The following is a 16721-nucleotide window of genomic DNA, read 5'->3' on the forward strand; positions in this document are numbered from 1 at the left end:
CAAACACCTCATTCGATCAAATCCTGTGTTAAATGATACATACAAGAGAAACAAAGCTAAATACGACCTTGAGCAAGGGACAATTAATGTCTATTCTTGTTAAGTGTTAAAGAAAAAATCCATTTGCAATATTAAAGCAAAAGCCATAAAACAGAGTTCCACACATTTCATTAACGTTGCCATGCGTTTTATAATCTGATTAAGAACATGCAATGTATACAAGGGTTACATGTTGTCGTTTTACAAAGTGTTCAAGCCTCCAAAAGTGGGTTGTATGATGGAACAACGCATGCACTTACAATGCATGCCTTTACAACGCGGTAAGTACAACGCATGGTCATTACCACGCATGCACATACCATGAAATGTTCTTACAATGTATATGCTTTTAGCACAAATGTCTTTACCACGAACATTTCATAGTAAAGGCATAGTTGGTAAAGGCATATGCACGGTAAAACCTAGAGGCAAGTATAACATACATTATTATTATATATATCTATATATCTATATCTATATATCTATATCTATCTATCTATGTATATATATCTATGTATATATATCTATGTATATATATCTATATATATCTATGTATATATATCTATATATATATCTATATATATATAGATATATATATATATATATCTATATATATATAGATATATATATAGATATATATATATATATATATATATACATAGATATATATATATACACACACAAACACACCTTTCCACCCAAAAACCCTACCTACCCTAAACCCAAAAAATTATCTTACCTCCCCAAGACCCATAACCACCCTAAAACCTAAACATGCCCTCACCACCCCAAAACCCATACCCACCCTAAAACCTAAAAATAACCTTACCACCTCATAACCCATGCACACCCTAAAACCTAAAAATGCCCTTACCATCTTACGTATGCCAGAGCCAAGCATTTCCAGCAGCATGAAATGAGCAGTTGGAAAATGTTGAGATACTATGGAATAGACCACATTCATGAATATGAAAGAGGTGGAGACAGAGTAAAAAAAAACTTAGACACCTTGAATCTAGATGCCACATTTTAATGAGGACAAAGAGCCCTCTGGGATTAAATAACGATGAGGAGCTTTATGTCCATCTTTAATTGATGAACAAATGTATTTGGAATTTTATTTACAGTATTGTCAAGTCCTTAAGTCCAGTTTGAGAAATATTTTTTTTTTCAAATTACTATGTTTTTGTACATTATGGAAGACAAATGATTTTGTTAATTTAATCGTGGCTAATGTCTGAAATCAATCATTTTAATTATTATTTATCTCCAAATGAAAAGGCTGATTGTTATCAATTTATTATTTAGGATTTGTGATATCCTCCTCTAATATGGATTTTTGGGCATTTGAGATATATTTTTCAATGCACTTAGAATTTTATTAATTTAATTTGAGAATTTCTTTAATAATTTTGTTTTGAAAATATAGTGTATACTATATACAAAGAACTACCTTGACCAAAATGCATTGTAATGGTCTTTGAAACAAAGCATGATAAATAGGGGTAATAGAGGAAGGACTATGTAACTGAGAAGACTTAAGTTGAAACGCGTTGTTTTTCTTGCACCAAATAAATCTTGAAATCGTCCTTTGGCTGAACGGAGTGCGCGGCTATTATTTTTTGTTTAGAAAGATTGAGGGTTCGGCCAGCCCCCTACCTCGCACCAGCTGCTGAGCGCGTCGTTTTTCTTGGACAATATCAATATTAATATATATATATATATATATATATATATATATATATATATATATATATACACAAACACACCTTTCCACCCAAAAACCCTACCTACCCTAAACCCAAAAAATTATCTTACCACCCCAAGACCCATACCACCCTAAAACCTAAACATGCCCTTACCACCCCAAAACCCATACCCAACTTAAACATGCCCTTACCACCTCAAAACCCATGCACACCCTAAAACCTAAAAATGCCCTTACCACCACAAATCCCATACCCACCTTAAAAAGTAAAGACCCCTCACCACCCCAAAACCCATACCCACCCTGAAACCTAAAAATGCCCTTGCCACCCCAAAACCCAAACCCACCCTAAAACCTAAAAATACCCTTACCACCCCCAAACCCTTACCCACTTCAAAACCCAAGTGCTCTTACCACCCCAAAACTCATGACCACCCTAAAACCTAAAAATGCCCTTACCACCCCAAAACCCATACTCACCCTAAAACCTAAAAATGCCCTTACCACCCCAAAAACCCATGCACACCCTAAAAACTAAACACCCCTTACCACCCCATAACCACCCTAAAACCTAAAAATGCCCTTTCCATCCCAAAACCCACAGCCACCCTAAAACCTAACAAAATAACCTTACCACCTCAAAATCTATGCACACCCTAAAACCTAAAAATGCCCGTACCACCCACAATCCCATACCCACCTTAAAAACTAATGACCCCTTACCACCCCAAAACCCATAACCACCCTAAAGCCTAAAAATATCCTTACCACCCCAAAACCCATGCACACCCTAAAACCTAAAAAAACTAAACATACCGCTCCAAAACCCATACCCACCCTAACACCTAAAAATAACCTTACCACCCCAAAACCCATACCCACTCTAAAAACTAAACACCCCTTACCACCCCAAACCCACCCTAAAAACCCCTTACCACCCCAAAACCTAAAAATGTCCTTACCACCCCAAAACCCATACCCACCCAAAAACCTAAAAATGCCCTTACCACCCCACAACCCATACCCGCCCTAAAACCTAAAAATGCCCTTACCACCCCAAAACCCATGCACACCCTAAAACCTAAAAAAAACCTTACCACCCCAAAACCCATACCCACACTAAAACCTAAAAATGCCCTTACCACCCCAAACCCCTTACCCACCCCAAAACACAAAAGTGCTCTTACCACCCCAAAATCCATACCCACCCTAAAACCTAAACACCCCTTACCACCACCAAACCCCCATACCCACCCTAAAAACGAACTCCTTACCGCCCCAAAACCTAAAAATGCCCTTACCATCCCAAAACCCATGCCCACCCTAAAACCTAAACACCCCTTACCACCCCAAAACCCATGCCCACCCTAAAACCTAAAAATGCCTGTATATATATATATATATATATATATATATATATATATAACACCAACATTGCCAGACAACCAAGGCTACTACTTCAGTAGCGGTCCGGGCGTGGACCTAGCCATCCACAAATTATTACCAACGTTCCTCTTGTTCCATACAGAGAGTACCCGGACACCAAGTGGAAGTCCAAAATGCTTTATTCACCAATGCTCCCTCCCAGAACAACACGTTTTAGCCATAGCCTTGATCACGTAACAATTGAGAGTATCTAACACATCAACTATATACCACACCCAACGTACACATTATTATTAGATATATATATTATGGACAACTGATTGTCTCAACTGAAACACTGGTACGTGCCATAATAAATGGGAGCATGTACTAAGAGCCAAAAACACTAAGTAATATGCTGAGCCTATCACAGTGCTTCACCTTTAAGAAATAAAACCACGTTTAGAAAAATACCAACATTCCCAATAAAATTAAAATTTAACTTTTTATATACTTTGGCAACGAAATAAAATATAATTTGTTATTTGTTTCATTAAATCTTGTTTCTGTATTCTTGATTATTGTTTCATGGTACAAAAATGCAGAAATTGCTGAAGTCTGTGTTGCTGGCTTCCAATGGTGCTTTAGTGGGTATCCACTGAATTCAAAAGGTCAATAACAGGTATGCAAGTGTTTCATCCATTTTAGAGATTTTTCTATCCAGTGTTTGACATGGAAGGTGGAATTAGCTAAAAGAGCACGTCAATTTCCAGTCAATCCTAAGCCCACATGGTGCAACAGGAGTACAACCTCCTTACACCTAGGCTGGACTCCCACTCCACCCATTAAAGGAGGATGGACCTTGTAAACCTGTGAATTAACCTTTTATCAAAGGCCAAAATACGAAATATCAACTTTTTCCAGACCTCCTGGTAGGCAACTTTGCACAACCCTCCTCATTCAAATCTCTAGTTTAACAGATAGTTTTGGAGTCAGAACTGCAACTCCAGTGAAGGTCCAAGGGAAGACTACAGTCTAAAAGCTGAAGTCTTAGAAACAATATCATGTTAGGTTTGTGGTTTTAGGAGGATGCAGGGAAACTGGCACTACAGAGGGCTTCTAGAGGACATTATCTACTTGAATTAGATGACATGAATATCAAAGCGGTAAATTAATTTATAAACTCTCAAGCTACATGTTGAGTCATCCAAAAATGGAGTTTAATTTAACAAATTAGAGAATTCAGAGAACAGTGGTCCTATATCAAATGAATCAATTGAACTATCACAACTAAAATCATCGCGCTGCCAAAGGTGAGCCAATGTCTTTACCTTACAGTGCAGCAAAAGTTGTGTTTGGCTGTCAATTATTTTATGGGCCATGAAGTTAAAATCCATAGAGATATACTTCATGTTTCTATCTAGTTAAACCTGTGCATTTTTCTGAACTGTCAAACAAAAAACTAAAGTTTTCCTAAATCAATTCTGCTATTCTTTCACTAGCAGGTGTCTCAGGTTGCCTTACGTACGTCCAAACAAGGTGAGGCATGTTCATGGTGTATTTCACCAGCAGTCCTTTTTGGATCTTTTTTTCCTGGATCCCCCTTTTCTGGAGGCCTGAGGTGCAGTAGAAGACAGAATGCCACCTGGAGGCCCTTCTAGCTATCTCCTTCACCTTGACCCTCATTACTTCATGACTACTATCTGATGATCTTTCAATGTCCTTGTGGTAAGGTTTACAAAAAAAGGAATACATTTTGCAGAATATGAACTTGTAAGCCAGTCTACACATTCTTGAGGAGATGTGACTCAGCTTTTATCCTGCTAGATAAAAATCACTTCACTAAAAGAATGAAAGAAAGGCCGTAGGATGTTTTATTTGCATCACACAACAAAAAACAAACACCTGTAAATGAAATGTATGCATTCAGCAGTTTTGAAATTAAGAGCAAATCACATTTTTTTGTGATTCTGAAGGATGCTGGAAACAAAGAGTGTAATATGATCAAAACAAATCAAGACACTTTACAGGGTGATGCACAAATGATACACACAGAAAACGGATTTCTGCACATCATTTGTGCTCTACATAGTTTTATCAGTAAAACAGTATGTCTGTGCTAACTTAGTGGACAGTTTAATGGAAAATACGCTGTTTTTCAAAAATCGCCCTGTCTCACATCTAATAAAGGTAGGTGGGTCGCAAACATCTGACATTCTGAAAATTGGGTCGTGGTTCTAAAAGGTTTGGAAAGCACTGATCTAGGCTTCTTAAAAAGGCACAGACTACCTTTAGTTGCACTATGCTAATGCAATGCCTCATACCTCATTTTACTATAATTCAATGCTCCTTTTGGCAGCAGAATAGACTTAAGATGCTGTGCTGTAAATTTGTTAGAAATCATTTCGGCCTCATTAGTATTTTTAGAGGACACTTTTTTAACACTGTAAATATTAAATATGTAAACTCTTACGAAATAATGAAATAATCTGTGGAAAAAGTGATCCCGGGTCTCCCACGCAGCAGATAATTACTTTAACATTCACAACTATCAATGAAGATCTTATGAAGCAGAACAGTACACACCAGGAGCATTATTTTGCAGATACTATTCTACCTTTGGTTAATGCTCACTGCAAGATGTAAGCCAAGTACAATAGTCACAGAATACTATGTTTCCAAGTGCACTCAAAAGAAAGTCAAGCCAATGCCACTTACTTAGCTTGAAGCGTCTGCCGAGGCCAAGTACCATCTTCATTTTTCTGTTCAATCACTAACACCTGGAAATATGGCATTGAACAAAAACCAAAGTCAATAGATATCTTTTTTTTAGATGTCAATAGCAAATACTTTGTACTGTTTCAATACAAATTATTGTTATGAGCGATGTTTTTCAGATTTCATAAACAGTGTGCTACTACTAGATAGCTAAGTCTGTCAAAAGGATAGGATAGGATGGGCTGCAATGTAACCTGAAGGATTGCTTACGGTAAAGTGCAAGCATTACACCTATTTTGGTTATAAGAAGATAGATTGTCATGTTTAGTTAATTAAATGTAACAACTATCCACCACTAACACTGCATTTGGCTCTTAAAACAATAAAAGCCCGACTGCACATTAAAAAGCACACTATGAATTAGTATTTTCAAAATGTATGGTATTATCAATATAAAGTCAGTCTTCATATCCTTTTCCAACAGATATCCTAATAGTTTCTTCACAGATCCTAATAGTTACTTCACAGACAGCTACCTGAAACGTGGTATTGCAATAATAGAGGCTCATGTTACCAGGTCAAAACAATCTGAAGGAAGCTGATGTGATCCGAGCACCGAGAAGCATAACCCAAGGCTCATCAAAATATGAAAGATCAGAAAATATTCAGACCTGGAGAAAAGGGTCCTAGAAACTGAATGCCAATGAATGAAATTAGGTGTGAAAACTTTTTTATTCGGAAAAGAGTTGGAAAACACAAAGACTGATTAAGTATAAGTAAATAGCACATGTGGAGTAAAGAGACAATCCAAAGGGACGAAAGAGTGCATTGATACAGTTCATATCTTCAGAAAAACAAGATAGAAAGAATTTAAAGTAATACTCAAAAGTTGTTTTGGTATAGCAATCTGGAAGCATTCCAAATGTCAGATGTGTAGCTCAAGCAGTCTAAACTAATTTCCAAATTAGAAAGACCCACAATATCAAGTATACAAGGACAGTAGTTTATAAGTATTTGATTTTATGCCTGCCGCTATAGGTTTGAGAGTCAATTTATTTTCAAGTTCACATCCAATTAACAATACAGATATTCTGAATAACAAATTTCCCACACCCATGCCTGCAATGAATATATCAGCTCTGGTGAAAACCAACCTCAACACAAATACTCACATTTTTTTAAATAGTTGAATTTGCTGCTGTGCCATAAGGTTTGGAGTGTTAGGTTTGCTAACTTAGCACTGGCCCTCCTGAAACTGCATTGTGAGATGGGAGGATATTTGAAATCAATCATATTATGACACAACTTGCCGTATGTTGTACCCTAGCAAGCAGAAAATTGAAGGGCTTATTTACAAGGAACTTGTGCTGTCACTGCATCATTTTTTTTGACGCAGCAGCTGCAGTCTGATAGATCCATATTTACAACGTGACGCATTTGGCCAAATGTGACTTTTCCTGGCCCTGCGTTAAAAAAAAAAAAAAAAAACTGTGCGGGATCCGGCTGCGTAATGTAAATTTTAATATATGCAATGTGGGAGATCCATTGGGAAAAAGTCACTTACAACTGACGCAGCGGTATTTACAATATTTTCCTCTTCGGACGCGTCTTCAAGGTGCGTCACGCATAGGCTGCAATGTGTCAGAATTCCAACAACACTAAAACCCAGGCGTAGGGACTAAAGCAGTGGCTTTAAAACAGGAACCTGGCCATTTGAAGTCACTTCACACCCTGGAAGATCTATATTTTGCACTTCCCACTGGTTGTAGTAGATCTACACATGTGCCGATCATTTTGTTGGACCCCTTGACCAATCTGGGACTAAAGCATCTATGATTTCATCATCCATTGCAGCAAGGCAGTGTGACGTTTGGTACGTTTTGCAAGGGACTGGCCAGGATTGTCACTTCTCCAAAGAGGAATGGGTCTCCAGGTTTGCGTACTCCAAAGGATAACAGGTAAGTACACACAAGGTAGGGTAACATGTATTTCCACTACACATTCCAACATGCACATATTCATTTACATTACACGGTCACTCACTATGGCACACACATTCGGGTCTCTGCATACACATTTGTAGACCATGCCCATTGTAATGTGACACAGCAATACTGCATACGTTACCTCTATATCCAGAACCAATGTAAAAGTGTAGATGGGGATATTCCACCATTTTACATTGGTCCTTACACATTAGGCTCCATGGACCATTCTGAACTGACGCATCACCTTAAGTTTTGACGCACTGCTGAAGTTGCATCAGTTCTGATGCCAACTCAAGCAATGCATCAGTGTTTGAATGGATGCCTTATTGCATCCTTCCCTCAGATGCATCAGTATTTCTGACACATCCTGGGACCCTTTGCCAAGGAGCGCCACATTACGAATAAGACACATCGATGGCGTCGTAAACTTTTGGACGCAGCATAACTTGTTTTTTTGGTTTTTTTTTTACGCATTACTGCCACAGCGCAGCAGTGCATCAATCTTTGTAAATGAGTCCTTCAGGATCAAAATTACACTCCTATATGAGGCACAAACACATCCATTACCCCTACTGAACATGCCAGAATTGGCATCTAAACAAATCAAAATACATTTCTGATGTACATAAGGTTATCAGATGAATGTAGGAATATATGGACAGCTATTCAGTGAGATCTTCAGATACCTACAGTCAACATAACCTAGCAAATACTGGCGGATTACGAGACCTATCCTGCACAGGTACACTAGTTAAAGTCCTTCAAAAATATTGCTGCTTCAAAACTATAATTGAAGAGGGAGAATTATTTTGGGGTCATCCAACACAGTGACCATCTTGAACAAAACATTATCTAAAAAGTAAGGTTTGGAGAAATTCATCACTAGTATGAACAATGTGTTTGAATACCCTAACAATATACCAGAGAGAGTGCTAGAGATGTGGGGAAGCACCAGAATAACGTTTTAAAATATGTGGGGTCTTTGAAGAATGATTAATCAATATATCAGAGGGAGCAGGAGGAGCTCTGGGAGAGTAATCAAATGGTGTTTTATAAGTATTTTGCAGATAAAAGAAATAAATGAACTACTAGTGCCCAGATTAGGAATCTCCTGTTAAATTGACTTATGTGCAGTAACTTTTCTTAGCGTATATTGCAATTAGGACTTTGGTGGCAAACACTGCACCACACAATTTCACCGGGAAAATATCAGCAGGTCAAATTTACCAATATTTACCAGAGGAAAAGACTCGTAAAATAGAGGAACATGGAGTCTTTGATGCAATAAGCACCAAAATGTTAGTGTTGTGCCCATTAAACACACCTTAGGCAACTTTTATGTATCAGATGTGATGAATAAAAATTCAATAACCAGACACTAAATCAGGCCAGACCTGTCCTCCGCTGGGCATAGCATAGTGTTAGACAACATTGTCTCGTAGTAAGATGGAAAGTGAAAATAAGAGTTTGTAGACTGCTGGTAGATAATTTGAAAATAAGGCTGCTACCCAATTACAATTTTTGGAATTTATTTTATTGCTTAAATTTTCCTGACAATATGTGCCACCTTGGAAATACTCCTATTTCCTGTATTCTTTTATATGTACAAAGTAATAGATTGAACACATCTCATTATATTCATGAGTTTCATAATTCAACATGCGTTACAATAAAGATTGTTACTATTCAATGTAACAATATTTTTGATGAACTCTATGAGCTAAGCAGCTGTTAGGTTTAATGTGGTTACAAGAACACAAATTTAAGTAATGGGAGGACTGTATTCTATATTTTTAGATAGTGTTGTGGTATCAGGCGCTTTCAGTTAAGGATTTTTTTTTAATTAATTAGATGGCATAAATACAAAACAAACAGTAATGTACAACTATATATACAAGTCGTGGTTACTAGCTACTTTTTCAATTAGAGTTCTCTAAATCACTTTTCCTGTTAAAGTCCAGGGTAAGTAATCTCTCCAGAGATTGTCACCCTGACTGCAGAGCCTGAACATTCCAATGCCCACTTAACCTTCTTCAGGTCTACTCCATGAAACTCTAAGCAGGGCATGGTCAACCTCATCACCACGCCTATTCTATCAGACAACAAGATTTGCCATCTCATTCTCTCCCATCGAGCATTTACTCATGCCAGCTGCTTTAGGTATTGCTACATTACAGCCAAGCTGACTTGTATGTTTCACATATAACAAAGCCTTCAAATTGGTCTCTCCCAAAAACCTTCAAAAATATGTAAAATCCTAAAGTGATATTCTCAAAATTTAGAAGGCAGCTTTGTCAACATCAAGAGGCCCTGTGGTCAATATGCACAGACAGGGAGGGGCACATGGAGGCAGGCCGAAGGGGGCGTCCGAGAGTTCTCTGACAACCCTGCAGCTGTAGAGTGAAGTGAATGTCTTCTTTTGGAAGAAAGTCTCTCACCTGACTCCTTTCAGGGACGGAGGGGATCCGTGGAGAGAAAGCGCGGAGGAGACGTTGCAGAGACGCTGGCGTGTGGAGGCGAGCAGGATGGCGGATTGTGGTGTGGTTCAGGAGGCAGCGTTGAGGGGGAACGTTGTTTAAAGCGCCTGCCGGGGGAGGCGCTTCCCGGCCCGCTGTGACCTCCGAGGAGCGGGGGGACACAAGAGTTGTTCTCCCGCCAAGAGAGGCGGCGAGAAGAGGCCGTGAGGCGACGCAGGCTCTGAGCTCGCCGGGCAACGAGCAAATGACGCCGCCCTGCAGTCAGATGAAAGTGCACGCAGAAGATATTGTTTCTGCCCCTCTTTTTTCTGAGCAGCCCCTGCAGGAAGGTAAGGAGGCTTTTTTAAGGGATATAAGGGTGGGAGGCCACCCACAAGTTTTTGGAAAACTGAAAAGAGGATTTGGGGGTGGGGGGGTTAAGGCATCACTGGTATGGAAGAAAGCCAGACTGTAACTGGAATGCCAGGGAAAATGCAGTTTAGTAAGGAAAGGGTGCTGCGACCCAGAAGAAGCTAAATGGAGACAAAAAGTTAATGCCAATTATGGCTTTTTTTTTTTTAACTCTCAACCAACGCCAGTTAGTGATGCGGTGGTAGGGAAAGTGAATATAGAGGCCCCATCGACGTCCATCTCGCTGGATCATGGTTTAGAGGTGCGAGAGTTGGTGATGGGTAGTGAAGAGCCTCCTCTACTTGGTGATGATTCTAATCTTTCTAGTGGGCAGATGGCATTACCGATCTCCCCCGCCTTTTCTGAACTCGTTTCTCAAGAGGAATCCCTGAGTTCACAGAAGCTTCTGATCACTTTAACAGGTTTCAGGTCTCCGTAAGTAATCAAGAGAAAATTAAAGAAGTGTGCTTTACAATGGAAGGCAAGATTTAGTTTCTTAACGGAGAGAATTTCCAGCCTGGAAAAAGCTGTAGAGGAACAGGAGAAGCGAGTTTCTGCAAATAGTAATGAGATTTCCAGGCTGAAAGCAGGAGGAGAAAAAGCTATTCAAGATAAGCTAGAAGTGCTGGAAAATCGGTTGAGGCTAAATAATATAAGGCTACTGAATGTTCTGGAAGGGTTTGAAGGGCCTGATATTAAAAGGTTCGTTATTTCTCTACTCAGAGACTATATTCCTAAAATTGGGCACCTGAACCTGGAGAAGGATATCCAAAGAGTACATCGAGACCCTTTCAAGAAAAGTGCTGCCAGGAAAGCCCCAAGGAGAATTCTTGTTAATTTTGCAACATATTCTATCAAAGAAACGATCCTCGGAAGCATCGAAAGTTGGCAGCTTCTTAAAAGGGGACTGGTCTTTCCGTATACGATCCAATGTCTCCACGGCCACATTAGATAGGCAGTGGGAGCTAGGAAAGTACATGCAGAAGCTTCGGACTTTGGGGGAAACGGTCCAGATGAGGTTTCCGGCTGCTCTAAGGATAATGTGGAAGAAAAGGATGTATAATATTAGGGAGCCAAATGAAGTTGGTGCTTTGATAGAGCAGATTAAGTCATCACCCTAATAACTCGGGTTGATTACACAGGTTGTCTTTCAGAGAGCTCATTCACCTTTTTCCAAACAAAGAAAGAGAGGGTTCCCCTGGGTGGGATGGTAGGGAGGCAGGGTATTTTGCTTTTGGGTTGGTCACTTTGGTGGTTTTGTTTTTGCAAATTGGGTGTGGGAGCAAATTGAGGGGGGGGAGAAAAGGTGTCCATTCTACATTTTTGATGTTCTTAAGATATCTCAGAAACTTTGGGTCCTACTATATGCTTGCTTCGGCCTTTTCTTGGTTTTCTGGGCTGCTGATCCATGACAGGGATTAAATATAATCAGTTGAAGGTTCTCTCTCAGAACGTAAATGGCCTAAGGGTTAAGACAAGAAGGGGGAGGATCTTGGAGTTTTTGCAAAGAATAGAGGAGGAAGTGATTATTTTACAAGAAACACACTTGTTACTGGAGGAGTGGGAAGAAATTCTGAAGCTTGTGAAGTGGGTTGATCAAAGTGTTACCACTAATCAGTCCTGTGTGGTGAGGGGTGTGGCGATTCTCTTTAAAAGATCTTTGAAGGTTAGGGTGGGTAAAGTGGCTGTTGACCCTAAGGGGAGTTGGTTGTGTGCCAAAGTTGAAATATTTGGATCAAAGTTAGTAATAGCAGGATATTATGGCCCCAATATTGACAACCCGGTCCCTCTTAAAAAAAATCTATATCAAAATCAATTTAAATTTTTTATAGAGTGCGCTACTCACCCGTGAGGGTCTCAAGGCGCTTGTGGAGGGGGGTGGGTTGAGGGGGATTACTGTTCGAATAACCATGTCTTGAGGGTTTTTCTGAAGAGTAGGAGGTCTTTGGTTTTGCGGAGACTGGTGGGGAGGGAGTTCCAGGTTGTGTGGGCGAGGAAAGAAGGCCCTGCCTCGTGTGGTGGTTCGTTGGATACAGGGAACTGTACCTAGTGCGAGGTCGGCTGATCGGAGGTTGCGGGTGGGAGTGTGGAAGTTCACTCTTTCGTTGAGGTAGGTCGGCCGGTGTTGTGGAGGGATTTGTGTGCGTGGATGAGGATCTTGAAAGAGATTCTCTTGTCTATGGGGAGCCAGTGAAGGGATTTGGAGGTGTGGTGAGATTCGTTTGTGGCGGGGGAGGCAAAGGACGAGGCGTGCGGCTGTGTTCTGGATTCTCTGGAGTTTGCGCGAGTGTGGTGCCGGCATAGAGGGCGTTATCGTAGTCTAGTCTGCTGCTGATGAGTGCATGGGTGACTGTCTTCCTGGTCTCTGGGTGAATCCATTTAAAGGATTTTTTTTTTTTTTTTTTCGAGTGCAGAGTGTGTGGAAGCAGGAGGAGGTTAGTGCATTGGTTTGCTGGGTCATGGAGAGGGAGGGGTCCAGGATGATGCCGAGGTTGCGTGCGTGGTTTGCGGGGGTGGGTGCGGGGCCTAGGGTAGGTGGGCCCCCAGGAGTCGTCCCAAATGGTTTTATTGGGGCCGAAGATGATTATCTCGGTTTTGTTGGAGTTAAGCTTGAGGTGGTTAGTTGTCATCCAGTTGGCGGTGTCGAGGAGAGCAGGCAGCATGTAGGTTGGTTTTGGCGGTGGTGGGGTTGTGGGTGAGGGAGAGGATGAGTTGGGTGTCGTCTGTGTAGGAGAGGATAGTGATTCCGTGTGGTCGGAGGATGTTGGCTAGGGGGATCATGTAAATGTTGAAGAGTGTGGGGCTGAGGGAGGACCCTTGGGGGACTCCGCATATGATCTTGGTAGCGGTGGAAGCCGGACTCTTTGGGTCCAGTCGATGAGGAAGGAGGTGAGCCAGTCTAAGGCTTTGTGGCGAATTCCTGTGTTGTGGAGGCGTGTGCGGAGTGTGTGGTGGCAGACAGTGTCAAAGGCTGCGGAGAGGTCTAGGAGGATGAGTGCGACGGTCTCGCCTTTGTCTACTTTGGTCCTGATGTCGTCAGTGCATGCGATGAGGGCGGTTTCCGTGCTGTGGTTCTTGCGGAACCCAGATTGTGAGGGTTCAAGAGTGTTGTTTTCTTTGAGAAAGTGGGATAGGCGGGCGTTGACTAGTTTCTCTGCAACCTTGGTGAGGAAAGGGAGGAGGGCGATGGGGAGGTAGTTTCGGGGGGAACTGGTTGAAAGCTTTCTAAAGGGGATTCATCTCCCAAGTCTAGATGCATCGCAATGACAGGGGCGGAGGCAAGGATAGGGATGGAAAAGGTGGAAGAGGCAATCAATAGCCCAAAGAAAGGGAAAGCTCCAGGCCCTGATAGCCGGCCAAATGAGTGACATTTATCTGCATGAAGAATTAGCTCCTTATATGGTGGAGTTATTCAATCAAACTTTTTTCTGCACATATAGCGGCACCGAAATCATGAGAAGAAGTTGTAATTAGTCTGATTTAGAAGCCTAGGAAAGACCCAGCAGATTGTGAATCATATAGACATATTTCATTATTAAATTCGGGCTACAAATTGTATACGCATATTTTGGTCAGAAAACTGGAGAGGGTGGTTACCTCTGGTCCATGATGATCAGAAAGCTTTTATTGGGGGAAGACAGCTCCATGAGCTTACGCATGATTTACTAGGTGCAATTAATTTAGCCTGTTTAGAAAATACTTCTTTAGCGGTTCTTACTTTTGATGTGGCTAAGACCTTTGACAGGGTTAGTTGGCTTTTCTTGCAGAAGACTATGGAGGCTTATGAGCTAGGGAATGTCTTTATCAGAGCAATACAGACCTTGTACAAGAATCCAATCGCCAGAGTGTTGGTGAATGACAAGTTATCTATCAGTTTTAAGATCGGGGGAGGGACCCGGCAGGGTTGTCCGCTCCCCCCCCTCCTTCTTGATTTATATATTGAACCACTGGCTGTAATGATCAGAAGATATATAAATATTTTGCCTTTTCAAAGTAACGGGTGGGAGAAGAAAGTAGCGCTTTACGCGGATGACCTAATGGTATATACTAAAGATATAGAGGGTTCTCTCCCTAGCATATTATCCTCTTTAAAGCAATTTGGCAGATTGGCAGGCTACCAAGCGAACCAAGAGAAAACAGAGATTATGTGTTGTAATACTACTTACCACAGCCCACCAGTTAAAGAAGAGATAAGGTATTGGGGGTGTAAATAACGGCTGACTTGGAGGAGGATGCTAGGCTCAATTTTAATAGAGTATGGGAAGAAACAAGGAGGCTGTTGAAGATTTGGTCGTGCCTCCATTTATCTTTTTTAGGGAGGTCAAATATCATAAAGATGTCCATTTTACCTAAATTTACTTTCTTGTTTAATACTATTCCTCTTGAATTTAAGTTGAACTGGTTTAAAAATTTGCAGAAGGATTTGCCGCAAAAGGAGCTTGCATAGCATGGAAAACGCCATGTAAGAAGAAGGAGTTTAGGGGTATTCAGACACCAGATTTCTTTAAATATTATCTGGCGTTCCAGCTAAAAAATATAAGGGTTCTGCTAAACAATAGTTCAAACTTTTCCCCCCTTTTTAGGGTAATGACTTTTCTTTGCAAGAGCAGGCGATCATTTTTTGTATAGGTTTGGTCACCCAAAGTAATTCAAAAAGGTACGTCTGAAAATGTTGTCTGCAGCCGCTAGAGTATGGTTTCAAGCCAGAGAGCTTACAGGGATTGTATATTATAGTAACACAGCTCCCATCTGGAACTCACCAGGAACTCCAGAACGTCTTTTAGATAAACTTTCGGTGCCCCTTCGGGGGAATAGAGTGGTAAAATGGGGTTAAATCTTAGAAGATCGGCGACTGATACCATGGTCTAGGTTTAAGGAGCTAGCAGGTAATAAGATTTCTAAACTCAAGTACTATCAACTCGCAAGTTGGGTCAAATCAGAGAAGGTAGAAACAGGGAGAAATATCTGGGAGGGAAGACTGTTGCAGAAGTACATTTTTCAGAAGGAGGTGGCCCTGTGGTACTGGATGGTAATTGAGGCAAGGGAAGAGCTGCCCTCCCTGCCGATGAGGAGTTGGGGGAGATGTTTATCATCTTTGGCAAGACTAAATTACTTTAGGGTATATTTAAATCAGCTCCTCTAAAAAAGAACCATTTGTTCACCTTGCATCGGGTGTATTGGTCACCAGCAAGGATAACAGCTATGGGAAAGGCTATGAAGAATTGCCCCCGATGTGGTGAGGAGAAGGCAAATGATTTTCACATGATTTAGTCGTGTCAGAAACTGGGCTCTTTCTGGAACCCGGTAGAGAGGATATTAAAGAGAATGATTTGCACGGAGTTGGAGCTGAGCCTACCATTGATAATCTTTGGGGGGCAGTGTGAGGAAAACCTGAATAAGGCGCTAACCACGCAGCAATCACACTTGCTCTTTGTTTTAATATTATTAGCTAGACGAGAAATTTGTCTTAAATGGGTATCTTCATCTGCCCCTACTGTTCAGGAGTGGGTGGGGTCAATTAATAAACTGAGCTGTTTCGAACGTAGCGGTCCATTAAATAAAAGAGATGAGTTTTGGCTACTGTGGGAGAATAGTTGTCAAGAGATAGGTTTTTAGGAGTTATGGGGAAATGGAGTCCTATGATTATGTGCGCCCACAAAAGATGCCACCGATCTTTGGACGGTGTGGTAAGGTCTTAGGCTGGTGATGCTGGGAAAGGACCCCTGAATATCGTTAACATCATCTTAGCTGAACACGGCTGGAGATCACGGGGCGGGCAGGGAGGGTTGACTGTGAGGAAGGTGGAGTGTCTCCCTTGACGAGAACCTGTTGCTCTCTAATTGCCTGAGTGGAAACTATGAGGACAAAAAAAAAAAAATTCTATGTGTTTGGGAACCTCCATATTGTTTTGTTAAAAACATTACATTTCTAAAGAATTAAAAGGTGAGCATTTTCATCAGAACAGCCACGTTCAGGCAGCCATTTAAAATACTTCTAAACACAGCACCTCTACTTACAATGTTTTTATTTGGGGCT

At 40.9% G+C, this 16721-nt stretch overlaps 1 protein-coding gene across 1 annotated transcript in view; it reads right to left on the reverse strand.

The window, feature by feature from the left end:
- The window catches only part of USP4 (ubiquitin specific peptidase 4), a 789752-nt gene that overhangs the window by 541317 nt on the left and 231714 nt on the right, over positions 1-16721 (reverse strand). The window contains exon 6 of the mRNA XM_069206879.1: positions 5831-5892. Coding sequence (XP_069062980.1) covers positions 5831-5892 — 62 coding nt within the window. The remainder of the gene's footprint in view (positions 1-5830; positions 5893-16721) is intronic.

This window comes from Pleurodeles waltl, chromosome 9 (assembly GCF_031143425.1).
Source record: "Pleurodeles waltl isolate 20211129_DDA chromosome 9, aPleWal1.hap1.20221129, whole genome shotgun sequence".
NCBI classification, from domain to species: Eukaryota; Metazoa; Chordata; class Amphibia; order Caudata; family Salamandridae; genus Pleurodeles; species Pleurodeles waltl.